At 47.1% G+C, this 22,140-nt stretch overlaps 1 protein-coding gene across 6 annotated transcripts in view; it reads left to right on the plus strand.

Annotated features, from left to right (window-relative positions):
* The window catches only part of LOC142316897 (uncharacterized), a 174,549-nt gene extending 155,457 nt beyond the window's left edge, over positions 1–19,092 (plus strand). For all 6 annotated transcript variants that reach the window (XM_075352659.1, XM_075352664.1, XM_075352658.1 and 3 more), the window contains one exon: positions 15,898–19,092. In XM_075352659.1, the coding sequence (XP_075208774.1) occupies positions 16,826–18,166 (1,341 nt within the window). In that variant the 5' untranslated portion in view covers positions 15,898–16,825 and the 3' untranslated portion in view covers positions 18,167–19,092. The remainder of the gene's footprint in view (positions 1–15,897) is intronic.
* The last annotated feature ends 3,048 nt before the right edge of the window (positions 19,093–22,140 follow it).

The raw sequence follows: 22,140 nt of genomic DNA on the forward strand, positions 1-22,140 counted from the left end.
TTTTTCTTCAGGGGTGTTGAGCACACTGGTGCTAACTATAAACAATTTAGGTGTTGGCCACCCATAGTCCAGTGGCCCAATTGTCCATTTTCGCAATCACAAAAAAAAACATTTTGTACACGACATTACAGACTTTTCACATAACTATTTACATTCTAATAAATACTCTTTCTTTATATAGTTGATTCCCTATACCTTAGAGGGGGTTGTCCCCGAGTGCTGCGTTGAGACCTGCGTAGCTCTGGTGTTTGTCCCTGACTACTTAGTGTGTCTCCTATCTCAGCACTACCGGTAGGCCTAACCCCAATAGGTATGCATGATGATTGCCTATGTGGTCTAGGAGTCGCCAAGGGTATGACAGGTTCACCACTGACAGGGGGTTGATCCTCCTGTTCCACTGCTGGCGTGTCACCGCGTGTCGGGGCGGACGGTTCTTTGGGTGGATCCGGAACCTGTTCTGTTTCTGGCTCGACCAACTGTGGGAACGTCAGGACCGGTACCACTACGGCACCATTTATGCGGGTCCAAGTCTTGGGGAATTTGCCGAGGATCGTTTGTATCATCTCTTCCCCTTCTTCTCGAACTTCCTCCACTTCCCTTTGAACTTTGCACCGCTCAGGGCACGTCTTCAGGCGGTCTCTGGATATTGCTTGACAAGTCTTGCCTTCGTCCTTGCTTATGAGGCACACCTTACTGTTGTCAAAGTTGGAGGGGATAATGGTGTAGGGCTCGTTCTCCCACTGATCATCCAATTTATGCGTCCTCCGCTTCTTCTTGAGGACTTGTTCTCCAGGTGCTAAGGGAGTTGCTGGGGCCGTTTGATTGTACTGCTGCTCTTGTCTTGTTCTGGCTTGAGACAGGCTCCTCTCTACGCATTCCTGGACCTTACGGTACTGCTGCTGCCGTTCTGTATCCCAATCCTCTATTTCTTGAACCGCCTCAGGCGACACAGTCCCCATCTCAAAGTCTACAGGCAACCTGCCAGGTCTGGCTCGCATCAGGTAAGCGGGGCTGCAGTTGGTCGAATTTACTGGGATATGGTTGTACAGGTCGACCAGATCTGGCAGCTTCTCTGGCCATTGGTTCCTTTCTTCCAGAGGTAGAGTCTTCAGCATATCAATAACCACATGGTTCATTTTCTCGCACAGTCCATTGGTTTGGGGGTGGTACGGTGTTGTTCTGATTTTCTTACAACCGTACATGTTACAAAACTCTTGGAACACCTCCGCCTCGAACGCAGGGCCTTGATCGGTCAGTACCCTTTCCGGATAACCGTGAGGCCGGCAAAAGGATGCCTGGAACGCTTTAGCTGCTGTTCTGGCTGTCTGGTCCTTCACAGGCACTACTACCAGGAAACGAGAGTAATGGTCCACAATTGTGAGGGCGTACACATAGCCTGACCGGCTTGGTGTTAACTTCACGTGGTCCAGGGCCACCAACTCCAGGGGCTGCTTCGTAACAATTGGCTGTAGGGGAGACCTTTGGCTGGCATCATCCTTCCGCCTCAGGTTACACGGGCCACAGTCTCGGCACCACTTCTCGATCACCTTTCTCATGTGCACCCAATAGAACCGATCACGGAGTAGGGCCTCCAACTTCTTCCACCCAAAGTGGCCTGCGTTATCATGATAAGCTGCTAGGACCATTGGAGCATCCCTCTGCGGAACCACGATCTGCCAGACAAGTTCATTTGTTCGCCAGTTGACGTGTCTCTTGCAGAGCTTGCCTTGGTAGGTGAACAGTCGTCCCCTCTCTTTCCACAACTGCTGGGCTTCTTCTGGAGCATCTGGACCAAGATGAGTCTCAGCTTGTGCTAGCTTTTCTTTGACCAATCGCACCGCCGGGTCACCGTTCTGTGTCTCTTCCCAATTATGGTGGAGTAATGGGTTAACCGGGACCTCGTGTTGGCTCGAGCGCTTCACTCCCACAGCATGCTCACACTGGGAAACGCCCTGATGATGGAAAGCCGGTAACTCTATCTCTTCGAGTTCATCCAGGTCTTCTCCAGATTCGGGTAAGTGAGGCATTCTGGACAGCGCATCAGCATTGTTATTCTTCTTGCCAGCCCGGTACTTGATGGTAAAGTCAAAGTTAGACAGCCGGGCCATCCATCGCTGTTCCAACGCCCCTAACTTGGCTGTTGCCAGGTGTGTCAACGGATTGTTGTCCGTGAAGATGGTGAACTTGGCCGACGCCAGATAGTGTTTGAAGCGTTCAGTCACTGCCCAAACAATAGCGAGGAACTCCAGCTTGAAGGAACTGTAATTTTCTGGATTCCTTTCTGTGGGCCGAAGCTTCCTACTGGCGTACGCTATCACCTTCTCCCTGCCTCCCTGCACCTGGGACAAAACGGCTCCCAGGCCCACGTTGCTGGCGTCTGTATACAGTACAAACGGCTGGCTGTAGTCAGGGTAGGCCAGAATTTCTTCTCCCGTGAGAGCCCCTTTCAGCTGGACAAAGGAGGTTTCTAGTTGGCTGCTCCATTCAAATGGAGGGCTCTGCTTCTTAGCCTGCTTTGGCTGGCCCACCAGGAGATCTTGAAGGGGCGCTGCTATCTTGGTGAAACCATCAATGAACCTTCGGTAGTAGCCCACCAGCCCAAGGAACTGCCGCACCTCCTTTACCGTGGTGGGTCTTGGCCAGTCCTTGATTACGGTGACTTTCTCCGGATCAGGTGCCACACCTTCTGCGCTGACCACATGACCCAGGTACTGTACCTTTGGCTTCAAGAGGTGACATTTGGACGGCTTGATCTTCAGGCCATATTTTGACAAAGACTCGAACACTTCTGCTAAGTGCTTCAGGTGGTCTTCATAAGTCTTGGAGTAGACTATGACGTCATCCAGGTACAACAGCACGGTTTCGAAGTTGTGGTGGCCCAAGCAGCACTCCATCAACCGTTGGAATGTCCCTGGGGCGTTGCAGAGCCCGAATGGCATGCAGTTGAACTCGCAGAGGCCCATCGGCGTCGTGAATGCAGTCTTCTCCTTGTCCGCCTCTGCCACGGGAACCTGCCAATACCCACTGGTGAGATCCAAGGTGGAGAAATAGTTAGCTGACTTTAAGGCTGTTAGTGACTCCTCTATTCTGGGTAGGGGATAAGCATCTTTATGTGTAATGCGGTTAATTTGCCTGTAATCTACACACATTCTCATTGTACCATCCTTTTTCTTTACGAGCACTAGTGGAGCTGCCCAGGGGCTACAACTATCTCTGATAACCCCAGCCTCCTTCATTTCCCGTAACATTTCTTTGGCACGCTGATACTGTGCGGGGGGTACAGGGCGGTATCTCTCTTTAACGGGAGGATGATCACCCGTGGGGATTTGATGTTTAACCCCTTTCACCTGCCCAAAATCTAGGGGGTGTTTGCTGAAGACCCGCTCGTACTCCTGTACCACCCGGTAAACCCCATTCTTTTGGTGTGAGGGGGTGGAGTCGGTGCCCACATGTAAGTTTTGGCACCAGTCTTCCAGCTGCCCCTTGGAGCCCTTGTCTTCCGCCTGGTCGGACGGGATCAAGGGTTCCACTGCTTTGATGGTGTTGTTGCTGACAGTGTACAGTTTTGCTACAGTGGCGTACCGGGGCAATTTGGCTTCCTCCTCCCCACAATTCAGGACACGGATGGGCACTCTCCCCTTGCGGACGTCTGCTACCCCTCTGGCTATCAGGACTCCAGGCCTACTGTCTGAATACACCGGTTCTACCAAGGCATGGTAATCCTGACCCTTGAGGCCTATTGCTGCCCGACACCATATCAACATTTCACTTCTTGGGGGTATTGCAATGGGTAGGGGGTCACTTACCCTCACACTGCCAATTTCTCCTCCGGCCAGCTCCACCTGCTGCCTCCTCATCAGGGCTCTGATCTCCCTCTGTAGGGCACGCTGCTGCCCGGAGCTGGCAGTTTCAGACGCCTGCTGCAACAAAATTATCACTTCGGCAATACAATTTTCTATCACATTTGTACCAATGGTTACCAGCGGGTCAGATTCTTTGCGATCAATATCTACAATTATCATCCCCTGACATGGCAATTCCACCCGCCCCACTTTAATGGTTACTTCTTTATACCCAATTTGAGGTAAGGGCTGACCATTACTGGCCACAATTGTTAAATCATCATCTGGGCCATGGTCAATGTCTGAATCAGCCCAATATCTTTTGTACAGTTTATAGGGGATGGTCGTTACCTGGGACCCAGTATCCAGGAGGGCATTCAAAGGGATCCCATCCAGCACAACGGGAAGGACCGGTCGTCCTCCCACATACTTGCTGCGGCTGGGGGTTGAGCCGGGCTTCCTTACACCTGGGGGTCGGCTCCTGGCCCCAGGCTCGGCCCATTTAAAGGACAGTATCGTGCAATGTGGCCCGCCTGGCTGCAGCGGCGGCAGATCGGTTGTCCCGTTGAATCATACCGGTCTGTGTCTCTGCCTCGGGTCGGCGGAACCCTCCTCTGTCGCATCCATGGGACGTCATCTGGGCTGGAGGCCAACTCGATTTTTGCAGGCGATGGGGTCACTTGTAGGGACTGCACGATCTTGGCAAGGGCAGCTACAGTCTTGGTCAGCTCCTGGAACTGCTGTCTGAGCTCTGCAGTGGGATCCTTATCCAGGGACTGCGCCTCAGCCCCTGCAGTGGCTCGTGTTGCAGGCACCACCCCGGGGTACGTGATAGCAAGAGGCCGGAGGGGCACTGGGTCATTCGGTGTAGATTCTCTCAGTACCCGGATGGCCTGGTCCTTAAACTTTGCAAAGTCCAGAGCAGGGTTCTGCAGGACCATGATACGCAGCTGGGTCCTGTGGGCATCTGACAGGAGCCCCTCTATGAACTGCTCAGTTAGGAGTTTGTGTTCTTCACGTACACTCTCTGGGTCCACTTGTTTAACCGCTTTCAGGGCCTCCTGCAGGTTTAAGGCATAGTCCCTTATGCTGTCTGTGGGCCGCTGCTTGCACCCAAAGAATCTCATCTTTATCTCTGCTGCGGTGCGGGTGTCAAAAGTACTCTTTAGCTTGGCCAGTATCTGGGTTGCTGTCCCTTTATCTGTATCAGGCCAGGACTTCACTTCACGCTGGGCTGCGCCGGCTAGCTGTCCCATTAATATGCCCACCTTCTGGCTCTCAGTCAGCGGATACACCCGGAATAAGCTGTGCAGGCTTTCTCTGAAGTCGCTCAAGGTATGGGACTCCCCGGAATACTGCGGCAGCCATTCTGCGCCCGGTATGTACGGCATGGTGATCGGCATTACCGGCGCTACAGCGGGGGATGGGGCGACGGCGACAGGGATCGCTTCGGCGGGCGCTGCGGCGTCTCGGGCTATGGCAGCCACCTGCCCTCCCTCTGCGTCGGACATCTTCCTCCCCCTTAGTGAACCTTACCAGGCTCCGTTCACTTTTCAAATTTCCTTCCGGGTCGCGCGGGGTTAACAGCGCTCTGCTCTGATGGCGCGCTCCCTTCGCGCTCTTTGTCAGGCACGCCCCCCTTCTTCCTGCGCTCAGTGAGGATAATGGCGGCGGCAGTTTTCAAACAGTGAAACACGCAGTAATACAGTCTTTAAAGCGCAATTATTCAGGCGCACAGTACCCGGTGGAACCGGGCACGAAATCCTGTTCGTGACGCCAAATTTTGACTCGCCCACCCCAGGGCTAGGGGACACCCGGTGCCGGGTCGGACTAGTCCGGTGGTAGTCAGTGGTGGCTGGGCCCGGCTCCGTGGCCCTGGTGGGTGTCAGTTGAATATGTGGCTGATGAGTTGAAGTTAATGTTCGTGACGCCACCTGTGGTCTGCGGCTATTAAGCCGCCGCTGCTATGGGAGAACTCCGGGGTGATGTTATGGCAGCTATGATGTTACTGCTCCCCACAGGTGGAGCGATGCCCCGGGATACAGTTGGTGCCCGTGAAAGTCTATGGTGTTGTGTGGCTAACACGGTGCAGGGCCGACAGGCGAGGAAAGAACCAGGCACAAACAACAGTCTCTTTACCTTCTCCTCTTTTACTCTGGGAACAGTCCAGTCCTGGGAGACCGTTACAGGTGGTGATGGGGATCCGGTCGGCCTGGAAGTACTTGGGATGATCTTTCTGGCCAGCTGAGTATGAGGCCTACTCCTGTACTTTGCTTTGTGATGATAGGACCCTGCTTCTCTGAATCCAGCAATGGCCCTCTTTGCTGCTGGGACCGATGGCACGTCCCTTCTTTCTGTAGGTGGCTGCGCAGACCCTCTCTCTGGTGCTTCTCCGCTGGAGTCCACACCGGGCCCTGATGCTGCAGCTGTACCTTGGATCTTTCTGGGCCAGGGGCTTGCAGCTCTCCTGCCCTTCGGACTCGGCTACCAGGGACGGATTTTATACCCTGGCAACCACAGACTCCGATGTCTGAGTCTCTCTGCTGCCTCTCAGCTATTCCTGCTTCTCTGGGCCAAGCTGCTCCAGCTCTAGGCCCCAGATTCACAGGACAGCTCACTCTGCGTCTGTTCACTTCCACTACTCCCTACAGACTGGCTGCACTTCCTCCCTCTGGTCAGGTAGAGGAAGGCTCCCTGGAATTCCAGGTTCAGAGCTCCCCCTGCTGGCCGGAGGGAGAACTGTGTTGGGTGTTAAACCTGCTGGCCAATGGATCTCCCAATTACCTCCAGGCTCAGCATTAACCCTTTGGGAGGGCAATGCTGCTGTGGCGACCAGGTCCTAGGGCGCCACACTGCCGTGGCAGGTCTTTCATTTTCCAGAGCCTGCCGCTTATTAGGCTCATAACATATTCACTAATTCCCTGCTCACCGGTGGCTGTGATTGGTTGCAGGCAGACCCGCCCCCACCCTGAGTGACAGCTGTCTCTCAGCAACCAATCTCAGACGCCGGTGTGTGTGTCTATATCGTACAGTAAATTAAATAAATAGTTTTAAAAAACCGACATGCGGTCCCCCCCAATTTTGATAACCAGCCAAGATAAAGTCTCACAGCTGGGGGCTGCTCTTCTCAGGCTGGGGAGACCCACGTTATTGGGAGCCTCCCCGAACCTAAAAATATCAGCCAGCAGCCGCCCAGAATTGCCACATCCATTAGATGCGACAGTCCCGGGACTTTTCCCAGCTCATCCCGATTGCTCTGGTGCGGTGGCAATGGGGGTAATAAGGAATTAATGGCAGCAGCTCATAGCTGCCACTAAGTCCTAGCTTAGTTATAGCAGGCGTCTACAAGACACCCCCCATCACTAAATTGTAGTGAAAGTAACTATACATAATCACCCAAAAAATCATTTATTTGAAATAAATCACAATAAAGCCCCCTCTGTCACCATTTTATTAACCCCTAAAACACCCCTCCAGGTCCGAAGTAATCCACATGAGGTCCCACGACACATCCAGCTCTGCTATATCTGACAATCACAGCAAGCGCCATAGATCACGACCGCTCTCTATGAGAGGCAGGCCGCAAGGGAAGTGAACTGCGTGGGATCAGCAGTGACTTCAGATGTCACCGCACATTACCTGACTGGAGTCCTCCACCTGTTACCGCAAATCCAGCTGTGACTGAAGTAAGCAAGGGATCAGCGGTAACTTCAGTCAGGGGTTCTGCGGTGACAGCTGGAGTCCTCCACTTGTGACCACATATAAGGCCATGGCTAAAGTGAGCCGCGAGATCAGCGGTGATATCACTCATGTGGTTTGCGGTGACAGGTGGAGGACTCCAGCTGTCATCGCACATCACTTGAGTGACGTCAGCGCTAATCCCACGGCTCACTTCAGTAAAGGCTTGACAGGTGGAGGACTCCTGCATTTCTTTAAGACAAAAACGCTGCTCTTTGTAGTAACCACAAAGATAAAAACGCTGCATCTTTGTGGTAAAAAAAGATGCAGCGTGCGCACATAGCCTTATAGGGCAGAGTCAGTTAGGGGAAAGTGAGCAGAGAATGATGAAGTAGATGTAAGGCCTAAAACACACTTACGCATAAAAAACGTACGTGTGACACGGTCCGTTTTTCGGGTCCGTGTTCCGGTTTTTATGGGTGTTTCTCCGGTACGTTTGTCATCCGTGTGATGGCGTATGCTATCCGTGTGTGCGTGTAAAATGTCCGTGTGTGTGTGTAAAATGTATGTGTATGTGTACGTGGAATGTCCGTGTGTGTGATGTAAAATGTCATTGATTCATGTCGGCTGACAGCAGACAGAGTTGCGCGATGAGAATGAACTCGGGGAACTTCAACCGACTTCATCCTCATACCGCGGCTCTGTCTGTGTCGCGTACTGATTAGCGGTCACCCGTGAAGGAGTCACCGGTAACCGCTAATCCCCTGAGTGACTGCAGTGAGCAGCGCGATTAGTGCTGCTGTCACTCAAGTTACCCGCGACTAGCTGGATCCTCCCCCCGAGACCGCAACTCACCTGTGACTTCATTGCTATCACTCGGGCGACTTGCTGTCACGGTGGAGGATCCAGTATTGGCCGCGAGTAACCTGAGTGACAGCTCATCTGATCGCGCTACTCACCTCAGTTGCTGCGTGGAGGTGACAGGAGCGGCGGTGTTCTTCTGCAGCTCCTGCCACCTTCATGTAGCTAAGCTGGAAGCGACTCGGGACCTCCGTGGATTACGCCGGACATGGATGGGTATTTGGGGCATAATAAATTGGTGAACGAGGGTATTTGTTATTGATTATTATTTCAAATAAAGGATTTTTTCACTGTGTGTGTTTATTAACTTTAACTTGCCGGTTAATCATTGGGGGTGTCTCATAGACACCTGCAATGATTAATCTTGGACTTATTGGCAGCTATGGGCTGCCATTAACTCCTTATTACCCCTATTGCCAACGCACCATGGCAAATCGGGAAGAGCCGTGTAGAGTCCCAGAACTGTCGCATCTATTGTATGCGGCAATTCTGGGCGGCTGCTGGCTGATATTGTTAGGCTGGGGGGCACCCCATAACGTGGGGCTCCCCATCCTGAGTATACCAGCCTTCAGCCGTATGGCTTTATCTTGGCTGGAATAAAAATTGGGGGGTCCGCACGCTGTTTTTTTTTTAATTACTTATTTATTTCACTGCACAGTATAGACCCGCCCACCGGCTGCTGTGATTGGGTGCAGTGAGACAGCTGTCACTCAGCATGTGGGCGTGTCTCACTGCAACCAATCAGGCGCCTGTGGGCGGGGGAAGCAGGGTTATAGTAGATTGATTAATGAGCGGTCGGCATTTTCAAATGAATTGAAGCCGCGTATTTTCAGCACAGCTGTTCCTCGCCGCGTTGGTGATCGGGGATTGGTAAGTATAAGCCGGGGGAAGAAACAGACCGAGCATTAATGTAAGTATGACTGAGAACAGCAGAAAAAGAGGTAAGTATACTGACTTTATTTTTAAAAAAAAAAAATAGATCGCTCGTTTAAAAATGCGCACGGACGAAACGTGCTGAACACGGACATACTCCGTGTGCCGTCCATACAAGCACGGACCCATAGACTATAGCGGGTCCGTGCCTGCGTGCTGCCGGCCAAAAACGGACATGTTATACTTACCAATCCCCGATCACCAACGCGGCGAGGAACAGCTGTGCCGAAAATACGTGGCTTCAATTCATTTGAAAATGCCGGCCGCTCATTAATCAATCTACTATTCCCTGCTTTCCCCGCCCACCGGCGCCTATGATTGGTTGCAGTGAGACACGCCCCCACGCTGAGTGACAGGTGTCTCACTGCACCCAATCACAGCAGCCGGTGGGCGTGTCTATACTGTGCAGTGAAATAAATAATTAAATAATTTTAAAAAACGGCGTGCGGTCACCCCCAATTTTAAAACCAGCCACATAAAGCCATACAGCTGAAGGCTGGTATTCTCAGGATGGGGAGCTCCACGTTATGGGGAGCCCCCCAGCCTAACAATATTAGTCAGCAGCCGCCCAGAATTGCCGCATACATTAGATGCGACAGTTCTGGGACTGTACCCGGCTCTTCCCGATTTGCCCTGGTGCGTTGGCAAATCGGGGTAATAAGGAGTTATTGGCAGCCCATAGCTGCCAATAAGTCCTAGATTAATCATGTCAGGCGTCTCCCCGAGATGCCTTCCATGATTAATCTGTAAGTGACAGTAAATAAACACACACACACGAAAAAATCCTTTATTAGAAATAAAAAACACAAACATATACCCTGGTTCACCACTTTCTTAAGCCCGAAAAAGCCCTCCATGTCCGGCGTTATCCAGGATGCTCCAGCGTCGCTTCCAGCTCTGCTGCATGGAGGTGACCGGAGCTGCAGCAGACACCGCCGCTCCTGTCACCTCCACGCAGCAAATGAAGACAGCCGCGCGATCAGCTGAGCTGTCACTGAGATTACCCGCTATCACTGGATCCAGCAGCGGCCGCGGGTAACCTCAGTGACAGCTCAGCTGATCGCGCGGCTGTCTTCATTTGCTGCGTGGAGGTGACAGGAGCGGCGGTGTCTGCTGCAGCTCCAGTCACCTCCATGCAGCAGAGCTGGAAGCGACGCTGGAGCATCCTGGATTACGCCGGACATGGAGGGCTTTTTCGGGCTTATTAAAGTTTTGAACCAGGGTATATATTTGTGTTTTTTATTTCTAATAAAGGATTTTTTCGTGTGTGTGTGTTTATTTACTATCACTTACAGATTAATCATGGAAGGAATCTCGGGGAGACGCCTGACATGATTAATCTAGGACTTATTGGCAGCTATGGGCTGCCAATAACTCCCTATTACCCCGATTTGCCAACGCACCAGGGCAAATCGGGAAGAGCCGGGTACAGTCCCAGAACTGCCGCATCTAATGTATGCGGCAATTGTGGGCGGCTGCTAACTGATATTGTTAGGCTGGGGGGCTCCCCATAATGTGGCGCTCCCCATCCTGAGAATACCAGCCTTCAGACGGATGGCTTTATCTGGCTGGTTTTAAAATTGGGGGGGACCGCACGCCGGTTTTTTAATTATTTATTTCACTGCACAGTGTAGACACGCCCACCGGCTGCTGTGATTGGGTGCAGTGAGACACCTGTCACTCAGCGTGGGGGCGTGTCTCACTGCAACCAATCATAGGCGCTGGTGGGCGGGGAAAGCAGGGAATACCAGATTGTTTAATGAGCGGCCGGCTTTTTCAAAATAGTAAAAGCCGCCAGATCAGTGAGAAAGCCGTGCAGCGCCGCGCCGGTGATCGGGGATCGGTGAGTATGAGAGAGGGGGTAAGAGGGATAGCCTGACATGGACAGAGAGAGAGGGACAGAGATAGTGACCGACTGACAGAGATTAGTGAATGACAGACATTGTGAGGCGCTTCAGAACGCAGCTTTTCAGCTGCGCTCTGAAGCGGACCTTTTTTAAGCTGCGGTGCAGAGCGCACACCTGCGCACATAGCCTCAGACATCACAATCGTATGAGGGATGTCACACGTTTCAATTGACTAGGTTCATACAACAAAACGTCCAATGTATGAGGAATAAACGACGTGTATGCGATCACCGTATTTTTGTTCAATCTTGATTGCACGTAGATGTCACACGCAAATACGTCACGAACGATGCCGGATTGACAACTTGACCCCGACGATGGATTGAAAGATTTATTGAAGCGTGTAAAGCAGGCATTACTCTGCAGATTCTGGACCACGTGAGACTGACATAATGCCATAGCTAAAAATGCTATTGAGTTCTTGAAATGATGGTTAAGACCATTTAAAGAGACAAGGAGAATCATAGGGTGTAGTTAATTGTATTTAAGTTGGACCACACTTCATAGGGTAGAATGGGACGATTCTCAACCAGATGAACCAGAGAGAAGACGGCTTGCCATAACATCACAGCTATGTAAGATAAATGGACTCTTTTTCTCTATCTTCTTATCTTTTTCTCTCTTAACTAACTAAAGCCAAAACATTATTTTTCTGTAATGACTTTAACCTTTCTTGAATAAACCCACATATGATTTTACACCTATATTTTTCTTTAATCATTATATACTGGCTACTTCTGTGGCCTACCCGGACACCTGAAGTGGGAATGCAAGAAATTCCTAAGGGCGGGAGCTGAGGAAAGGCTGGGTAAAGAAAATGGACTGATGCCAAACACATCTAGTGCACCTCCCCCATCTTCAGCACCTCCACTTTCATACACGCCCACTCATACTGACAACAGAAATAACCAATCACCATATGCACCACTGACCAAACAGATTAGGGAAATGACCATACAGGGATTGGATGGAAAGAGCAAGACACCTGCTGCTCTTCTCCCTTCTCCATCATCCTGACTAGCGAAGCCGGTCCCCAGGCTACATCCACTGGAATTTGTCACTCGAGTTTCAATGGATAGCTGTGGTCGACCAGTTTTAAAGGTAAATCTTGAGGGTCAGGAAGTAACATTTCTCCTTGATACAGGTGCACAATTGAGCGTAACAAATGTTGATTTACATTTAAAGCCAGATTCCCCTGTATGTACAATTGTTGGTTTCAGTGGCAAAAATGGAACAAAGGTAACTTTAGCGCAGGATGTTTCTTTAGAAATACCTGTTTTTTTGAAAACGACAATGGATATTTGGTGTTGTCAGGATACTGAGAACATAATTGGCACTGATTTTATGGAAAAGCATGGCTGGATTATTGATTTGGGTAATAAAACAGTTTGGAAAGACTCTAACGGTTGTAAGGCGGTACTTATTGATCCAAATGAATTTAGTCATGTCGGGACCATTTGTTTCACCGATGTAGTGTCAGCAGATCATTTGTGGCCTGAAACTGGTGGTGATGAAGTATTGACTGAGATAGTGCAAAGGTTTCCTTCTCTATGGGCTCAGTACAGGAATGAAGTAGGAACTATGAAGGACGTGATTGTTAAAATTGAAGGCCGAGATCCGCCTCCACAGCGTCAGTATAAGTTGCCTCCAGAGTCAGTGGCTCCGATGTCTAAAATTATTCAGGAATTGTTGGATCAAGGTGTCATACGTAAGGCAAATTCTGTTTGTAACAATCCATTGTGGTGTGTTCTGAAAATTGATGGTAGCTATCGGATGATATTGGATTTGAGAATGTTCAATAAGTTTACTCCCAATGTTGCACCGATTGTAGCTGATACACATGACATGATGTCGAGATTGAATGCAAAGGCAAAGTATTTCTCAGTATTGGATATCAGTAATGGTTTCTTCAGTATACCGATTGAGAAAAGTTGTCAGTATAAGCTCGCATTTAATCACCTGGATCAACAATTCGTATGTTGTCGTCTTCCTCAAGGCGCCCATATGTCGCCAAGCATTTTTCAACAGGCGCTAGCGAACGTTTTGTCGAAATTTTCTCGTCCGGAATGTTTATTGCAATATGTGGACGATATTTTGCTAAGTACAGAGGATGAGGATTTGCATATTTCTCTACTGGTAGAATTGTTTGAGTTGCTGCATGATGCAGGATTGAAACTGAACACCAAAAAGGTCAAGCTGATGCAGACTGAGGTCAGATTTTTAGGAGTTCTGCTAAGTCCAGGTAAACGGCGACCCCTACAGGACAGAATAGAGGCAATTGCATCCCTTCCAATTCCAACTTCACACAAGGCACTAAGACATTTTTTAGGACTTGTAAATTATTCAAGGGATTTCATTGAAAATTTTGCTGACAAAGCCAGACCTTTGTGTGATCTTTTAAAAGGTGATAATGATGACTATTTTGGTCCCTGGGGTGTCGAACAGGAAAAAGCCTTCACACAATTGAAACATGATCTACAACTTGCACCTGCGTTAAGTATGGTCGAGAAAAACGCACCTTTTGCGCTCCAAGCACACACGTCAGAGACAAGCATCTCTGTGGTGTTGCTGCAGCTGCATGGGGGGAATGGAGAATCTTGGGTTACTTCTCTAAGCTTCTCTCACCTGTTGAGAGGGGATCTGAAGTGTGCGCAAGACATCTGGTGGGAGTGTATTTCGCGATAAAAATAACCCAACACATAATCGGGTTCCAAAAGGTTATTCTCCAAACGCCACATAGTACACTGAAGCTTCTCTTTGAGAAAAACATCCCAGGTGTGTCACATCAGAGATTTGCCCATTGGTTGCTCTCATTGCCTCCAAATCAAATTGAGGTAGATTATAAGGCCAAATATGTTCTTCCTCAATTGATGCAATATGAAGGACAAACCCATGATTGCATACAAACGTTCCAAGAACCAAGTCCATCTCTGTTCAGACGACAGTCGGAAGACGCAGATGAACCTGTGTTTGTAGACGGTTCCAGATTTTTTCTAGAAGGACACTATTACACAGGATATGGAATTTTCTATTCCAAGCGAGGACAAGTGGTAAAACACAAGTTACCGAGTCATATCTCAGCTCAAAGGGCAGAGATAGAAGCGGTAAGAATGGTTCTACAGCTAAATGAAGCTGATGACCAGACTCCAATGGTAATTTACAGTGATAGCTCCTATGTTGTAAGGTCCCTAACCGATTATCAGCCTATCTGGGAGAGAAGAGGTTATGTGGATTCTTCCAACAAGACCTTGGTGCACAGCGACACTCTAAAAACAATTTTTGAAATAGCATCAAGGGCCCCAAATAGGTTTGTTATAGTGAAAGTCGCTGCACATAAAAAATCTGATGACGAGTTATCTGTAGGAAATGCAACCGCAGATGCTCTAGCCAAAGAAGCTGCCCTGACTGGGGAGGAAGTGTTTGACTCTGAACCATCTGAGATTTCAGCGGTTCAAAGAACAGATACGTACATACCTTCATTTTCAGAAGAACAGAGAAAAGATCCTTCTCTTGTTACTTCTCAGGATGATCCAAAGCCTCCTTTTATCTGTGAAAATGGGGTTTTGTGTCACAATTCAAATGGAGAATTGCGTCCAGTTGTACCAAAACATCTACAGGTAGAATTCACTCGATAAAACCATGAGAGTTTAGGTCACTTGGGCCAATAGAAATTGTTAGTCATTCTCAAGGAGAAATTTTATTGGGAAAAAATGGACGAAACAGTTCAAAGTGTTGTACTATCATGTCTCATTTGTGCCCAAATAAATCCAAGACCTAAAGGACAGAAGCCACCACTTCTACGAATCACACCTGCAGATGGTCCATAGTCTACACTGCAAATAGACTACATTGGTCCTTTACCCTCAGGTAAACATGGTCTCAGGTATGCATTAATTGTGGTAGATGTGTTCTCAAAATGGGTAGAAATATTACCTGTTAGGAAAGATGATGCTTTGCCCACAGCAAGGGAATTGGTACAAGATGTCTTTTGTACTTGGGGGATCCCAAGGATGATTACCTCCGATCGAGGAAGCCATTTCACAGGTAAAATCATGCAAACTGCTTGTGCTATTCTAGGGGCACGACAGCAATTTCATGTCCCCTATCATCCACAATCTGCGGGAATTGTGGAAAGAATGAATAGAACAATCAAATCCAGAATTGCAAAGATGCTTTTGGATAAAGGTAACACCTGGGTTGACAAAGTACCCTTCATACTCATGAGTATAAGAGGTTCAATCTCTTCTACAACTCAATTCACTCCGTTTGAGTTGATGACGGGAAGAAAAATGCCATTGTGGTTTCCACATGAGCCATTTTTATCCACTCCGCAAAAAGATGCCATCTCAAGGTCCCAATGGTTAAGATCGCTACAGGAGAACCTGAAAGCGATTCTGCTATATGCGGCATCGAGAATGCATAAAATGGAGCCACCCTATGAGTCCAAATTCAAGAAAGGTGCTCTAGTGATGATCAAAACCTTTCGCAAGAGTGGTCCATGGGAGTGTAATTGAGAAGGTCCGTTTGAAGTCCTTGAGACTATGGGACAAGTCATGATTCTCGTGCAACGAGCATCAAATGTGGTAAAAAATACCCGCAAGAAGCAAAAAGTGTGGGTTCACATTGATCAATGCAAATTATTTGAGACAAAATAATGATACTGCATTTATTTCCAGGAAGAAATGGATTCCTATAAGAACTGGAATAAGGAAACTAAAGACTTTGAAGGAAAGATGACATCAAGCCTTCTGGAAAAAGAACATTTTCCCAAGCTCAAGACAAGCTTCTACGTGATGGGATCTACTTTCCTGCTGCTTTGCTTTATTTCAGTCATTGTCTACATGTTACATCAAGGAACAATCACCAATGATGTGAATGAGCGGACCAGAGAGATTTAACATTCACGAAGACCGAGAGGATCAGAGACACTGAACTTACTGACAGAAAACATCACAGATGATTCTGTGGAGATAACAGGAAATATCTGCATGGGATATGGAACAAAATGTTGCATTGAATTACATTTCATACTCGACACAGACATAATATTACATGCTATTGCAGGACCTAAAACTAGATTCACACAATTACAAGGAGAATATGTACACAATAATAAAACGGGTACATGGGAATGTTCTCCTACAGATGTACTATACTGGAACATAGAGATCAGAGGTGATGAACCTGCTGTATGGTCCGGTGATATTACAAATGACATGATTGCTAGGGGAAAGTTTGGAAGATCCAAAACAGAAATTTTGTTAAAAACTCAGGTTTTTGGGAAAATTCTGGATCCTTCTTTACTCTCCATTACAGAAGTAGATAAAGATTGGGTCAAAACATGGAATTTCCAGATAACACGGGAACCTGTACAAGTTTAGGTATCTGTAGTGTTTACCGTTACTAACACTATAGTTCCGGAAATAAGGGTTTCACCACAGACAGTACATAATAAAGAAAACACATTTCCCATAATTTTGAAATGTAACACAAGGTTGACATTGCCCTCTGTTGACATGGACCAAAAATTCATCATTTTTGGGAAGTTTTTTAAACAGTCCAACTAATGTCATTAACAGAGGTCAGATTGGTAATATCAGATGGATGGATGATACTTTCATTTTTTCCATAGAAAATCCATCTTCCAGGGACTCTGGAATTTACCAGTGTTGCGTTGTAACAAGGACACATTACAGACATTGTAAAGATGTTAGTGTGAATATTTGGTCAGCAGCAGATAATGCATGCACAAACACAAGATTCATGCCATCTACTCCTTTCCAAATTAATCAATTTCAGTCTAAGTCCTTATTAAGGGATGGAGAATTTATGACAATGGTATGGACTTTCAATATGTCTCATTGGAAAATCTCTACAAGGTTTCCTCAGTGTCAATCGCATCTTACTAACATGGAGATGGGGATAGAACAATGGTTTGGGAGAAGAACAACTCAGACTAGAAGTAAGAGAGGAGTGTTAGAAGGAATTCTGGGAGGAATTGGGACAGTGGGAAGTCTGACTAATGCCATGAATATACAGACACTTAAGTCAGATTTGGATAATATTGGTTTTATTGGAGGAAAAGGAGTAAAAATTCAGAAGAGTTTGAATCAACTTCTTGAAAAGATGGTTATGAATACAGCTGCTGTACTAGGGTCTTCCATGTCACATCTACAGGATGCTACATTAGCTCTCGTGGAAAGCACACACGAAACACAAGTAGCTAAAGCGTGTCTGGAGATACAGGTAGAGTATTCCTCTAATCTGAAAATGATTGCACAGGCTTTACAGAGTGGAATTACTCCACTGGGAATACTGCGAAATTTACCTGTAGAGTATGATTTTGCATTGAATCATACGGATTTGTGGGTAAATAAGTGGTTAGGATGTGAACGAAACATTTGTGTTGGCACATCACTAATCTCAGTGATCGGAAGAGAAGGGACTATTTTTCCTGTTACAGTTTTGGGTATACCTGTGAGTAAAACACAACAGGTGTTCTATCAACTGCAGTACACAGATTTTGCATTTGATGGAGTGAACACTGAACAATTAGACATTTCTTCATGTTTACATTTTGTTTCTAAGGTGATGTGTCTACCTGGACAGGATAAGGTGATCTATCATTCTTGTTTTTATAATCATTCCTCTTGTCATGCGAGAATAGAGACTGTACAGACAATACATGATCTGGTGACTCCAGTAAGTCCAAATAAGATTTGTTTCCAGGTCATGTCTGAGACAGAAATGGTTTCTGCTTTTTATTCTACTTGTGTACATAAGACAAATCTGCCTATGGGTTTGTATTGTATAGAAGGAAATGTGAGATCTCTTTCAAAGAAGGAAGGAAGTTTTAATATCACTTCTATAGGAAAGAGAAATCTAACGGCATTTCCCATACAATTCAATTTGTCACAAATAAATGATTTCCCTTGGGATATGTAGACAAGTGAAATAAAGAAAGATAAGGGTTTGTTAGATTTATTAACGAAACAGTTAAAGGAAGCAGAAATTATATTCAGGCATGAACAACGTGAATTAAACGATATTGAACACGAATGGAACGGAATGTCAGGTAGAACTTGGTGGAAAAGTTTTGGGAAGTCAGTACATACCTGGTCTCAGTCATCAATTCAGACAGCGGTTGGAAATGTTTTATTTAATCCCATCATAATCATATTTTTATTAGTTTTGATGTGCATTATTTATCAAGTTTTTGTGATGTGTAAAATTCAGGAGATATATAAGAATATAAAAATAGAATTGAAGAAGGAGGATAACATTCTTAGAGGAATGTTAAATCGTAAGATGACTCTTTGACAGAGAGTTTCAGGTTGGTTTATCAAGTCAGATATTGGTCTAGAATCTTCAACGAGAATGTATGTGATACGAATGATGATGATTGAGTTAGGGTTTCCCGGGGATTCCTCAAATCTTCATAGGGGGGATTGTAAAATAGTGAGTTTATGGAGATTTGATTCATAAACTCTTACTTACAGGCCATTAGTTTGTAAGTATAGAAATCACTGGCTTAGACGTGTGTAAATGTGTGAGTTGAAGAACTTCTGACTAGCATCTGACATTGTTAAATCAAAGCAAAGCTGACAGCTCAGTGCTATTTTTCTATCTGGTATTTGAGCAAAGATCTGAAATTAGCATTGTGTCCCTTCTAAGTGTTACACTAAGGTCTAAGGTCAGCGAGCCTCAAAGAGTTCTATACATTCTATGGTTAAGGGTAAAGTGGTTGGTTTTAGTAATCTGTACTGCGCATGAGACTTAGGCGGGCTTTGCACGCTGCGACATCGGTAACAATGTGTTACCGATGCTGCAGCGATAGTCCCGCCCCCGTCGCACGTTCGATATATAGTGAAAGTTGCCGTAGCGATTATTATCGCTACGGCAGCTTTACACGCACATACCTGCCGTGCGACGTCCCTCTGGCCGGCGACCCGCCTCCTTCCTTAGGGGGCGGGTCGTGCGGCGTCACAGTGACGTCACACGGCAGGCGGCCAATTGAAGCGGAGGGGCGGAGATGAGCAGGATGTAAACATCCCGCCCACCTCCGTCCTTCTCATTGCAGCCGGCGGCAGGTAAGGTGAAGGTTCCTCGCTCCTGCGGCTTCATACACAGCGATGTGTGCTGCCGCAGGAGCGAGGAACAACATCGCACCTGTCGCAGCACCGGCATTATGGAAATGTCGGAGGCTGCAGCGATGATACGATAACGACGCTTTTGCGCTCGTTCATCGTATCAAAAAGGATTTGCACGTTGCGATATCGACTGCGACGCCGGATGTGCGTCACTTTCGATTTGACCCCACCGACATCGCACGTGCAATGTCGCAACGTGCAAAGCCCGCCTTACTCTGCAGATTTTGGACCACGTGAGACTGACATAATGCCATAGCTAAAAATGCTATTGCGTTCTTGAAATGATGTTTAAGACCATTTAAAGAGACAAGGAGAATCAGAGGGTGTGGTTAATTGTATTTAAGTTGGACCACACTTCATAGGGTAGAATGGGACGATTCTCAACCAGATGAACCAGAGAGAAGACGGCTTGCCATAACATCACAGCTATGTAAGATAAATGGACTCTTTTTCTCTATCTTCTTATCTTTTTCTCTCTTAACTAACTAAAGCCAAAACATTATTTTTCTGTAATGACTTTAACCTTTATTGAATAAACCCACATATGATTTTACACCTATATTTTTCTTTAATCATTATATACTGGCTACTTCTGTGGCCTACCCGGACACCTGAAGTGGGAATGCAAGAAATTCCTAAGGGCGGGAGCTGAGGAAAGGCTGGGTAAAGAAAATGGACTGATGCCAAACACATCTAGTGCACCTCCCCCATCTTCAGCACCTCCACCTTCATACACGCCCACTCATACTGACAACAGAAATAACCAATCACCATATGCACCACTGACCAAACAGATTAGGGAAATGACCATACAGGGATTGGATGGAAAGAGCAAGACACCTGCTGCTCTTCTCCCTTCTCCATCATCCTGACTAGCGAAGCCGGTCCCCAGGCTACATCCACTGGAATTTGTCACTCGAGTTTCAATGGATAGCTGTGGTCGACCAGTTTTAAAGGTAAATCTTGAGGGTCAGGAAGTAACATTTCTCCTTGATACAGGTGCGCAATTGAGCGTAACAAATGTTGATTTACATTTAAAGCCAGATTCCCCTGTATGTACAATTGTTGGTTTCAGTGGCAAAAATGGAACATCTTATGAACATCTTATAATCTTATCTTTTTCTCTCTTAACTAACTAAAGCCAAAACATTATTTTTCTGTAATGAATTTTAACCTTTATTGAATAAACCCACATATAATTTTACACCTTTATTTTTCTTTAATCATTATATACTGGCTAAGCATATTTTACGTCAAATCCTATTTTTAACAGTGCCATCTACCATAGAGTAACAACAATGGTCTCCGTGTCTCCGGTACATGCAAAAACGTACCAAACACGTACCGGAGGCACGGATGTGTTGCAGGCCTAACAGAGTGGAGCAGTGTGTTGTGCAGGAGAACAGTCAGAAGACTGTGCAGGAGAAAGAAACCAGGTCACCAGAAATACAGCTGGCAGCAGGGAGGCTATACTGAGGTGAGAAGAGGAGTCAGACTGTGCCCCTCCTCAAGTGGACTATTGTAAATGGTGCGGACAGTCGGCGGAGTCGGTGTTGACTGACAGGGCCACTGACACCGCAGGATAGAAGACTCTATGAGTTATCCTGGGAAAGTAGGGTAGCCATCAGGGGGAACAGCACAGCGCCTAGCAACAGCAGCACCAGCCCCTCATCTTCCATGATAGCCAGGGGGACTCTGTTAGCAGCCGTAATGGGAGATTCGGAATGAAATAAAACCCCACAGCATATAGCTTGGGTTTTAGATGGTCGCACAGGCATCAATTAAAGTATTGGATTTTTATAAGTAAAGGGTTAATGTGTTTGAATATTTTGCTGTGAGACTGGTAACGCGGACAGTTTGAAGTAATCGTTTTTTTCCAGCTGTTGCGCGCCTTTTTTCATGAGTTTTGATTGTCGGTTTAAGAAAAAAGCGGGAAGACAAAGAATATTTAAAGCGGTGTCGTGGATCAGCTGTTCAGTTACAGCTGATTAAGGCCCACAACACACATCCGTGCCTCCGGTACGTGTTTGGTACGTTTTTGCACGTACCGGAGACACGGAGACCCATGTTATTCTATGGGTGATGGCACACACACGTAAAATCATACGGAACATGTGTCCGTGTGATAAGTTCGTGTGTGCGTTTTACCGCACGGACAACATGTTCATTTTTGGCGGTCAGCACACAGGCACGGACCCGCTAAAGTCAATGGGTCCGTGCCTGTACGGACGGCACACGGCGCATGTCCGTGTTCAGCACGTTTCGTCCGTGTGCGTTTTTAAACGAGCGATCTATTTTTTTTTTATAATAAAGTCAGTCTACTTACCTTTTTTACTGCTATTCTCAGTCATACTTACATTGGCGCTCGGTCTTTTTCTTCCCAGCTCATACTTACCAATCCCCGATCACCAGCGTGGTGAGGAACAGCTGTGCCGAAAATACGCGGCTTTAATTCATTTGAAAATGCCGGCCGCTCATTAATCAATCTACTATTCCCTGATTCCCCCGCCCACAGGCGCCTATGATTGGTTGCAGTGAGACATGCCCCCACGCTGAGTGACAGCTGTCTCACTGCAACCAATCACAGCAGCCGGTGGGCGGGTCTATACTGTGCAGTGAAATAATTAAATGATTAATTTAAAAAAACGGCGTGCGGTCCACCCCAATTTTGATACCAGCCAAGATAAAGCCATACGGCTGAAGGCTAATATTCTCAGGATGGGGAGCCCCACGTTATGGGGAGCCCCCCAGCCTAACAATATCAGTCAG

Source organism: Anomaloglossus baeobatrachus, chromosome 6, assembly GCF_048569485.1.
Source record: "Anomaloglossus baeobatrachus isolate aAnoBae1 chromosome 6, aAnoBae1.hap1, whole genome shotgun sequence".
NCBI lineage: Eukaryota > Metazoa > Chordata > Amphibia > Anura > Aromobatidae > Anomaloglossus > Anomaloglossus baeobatrachus.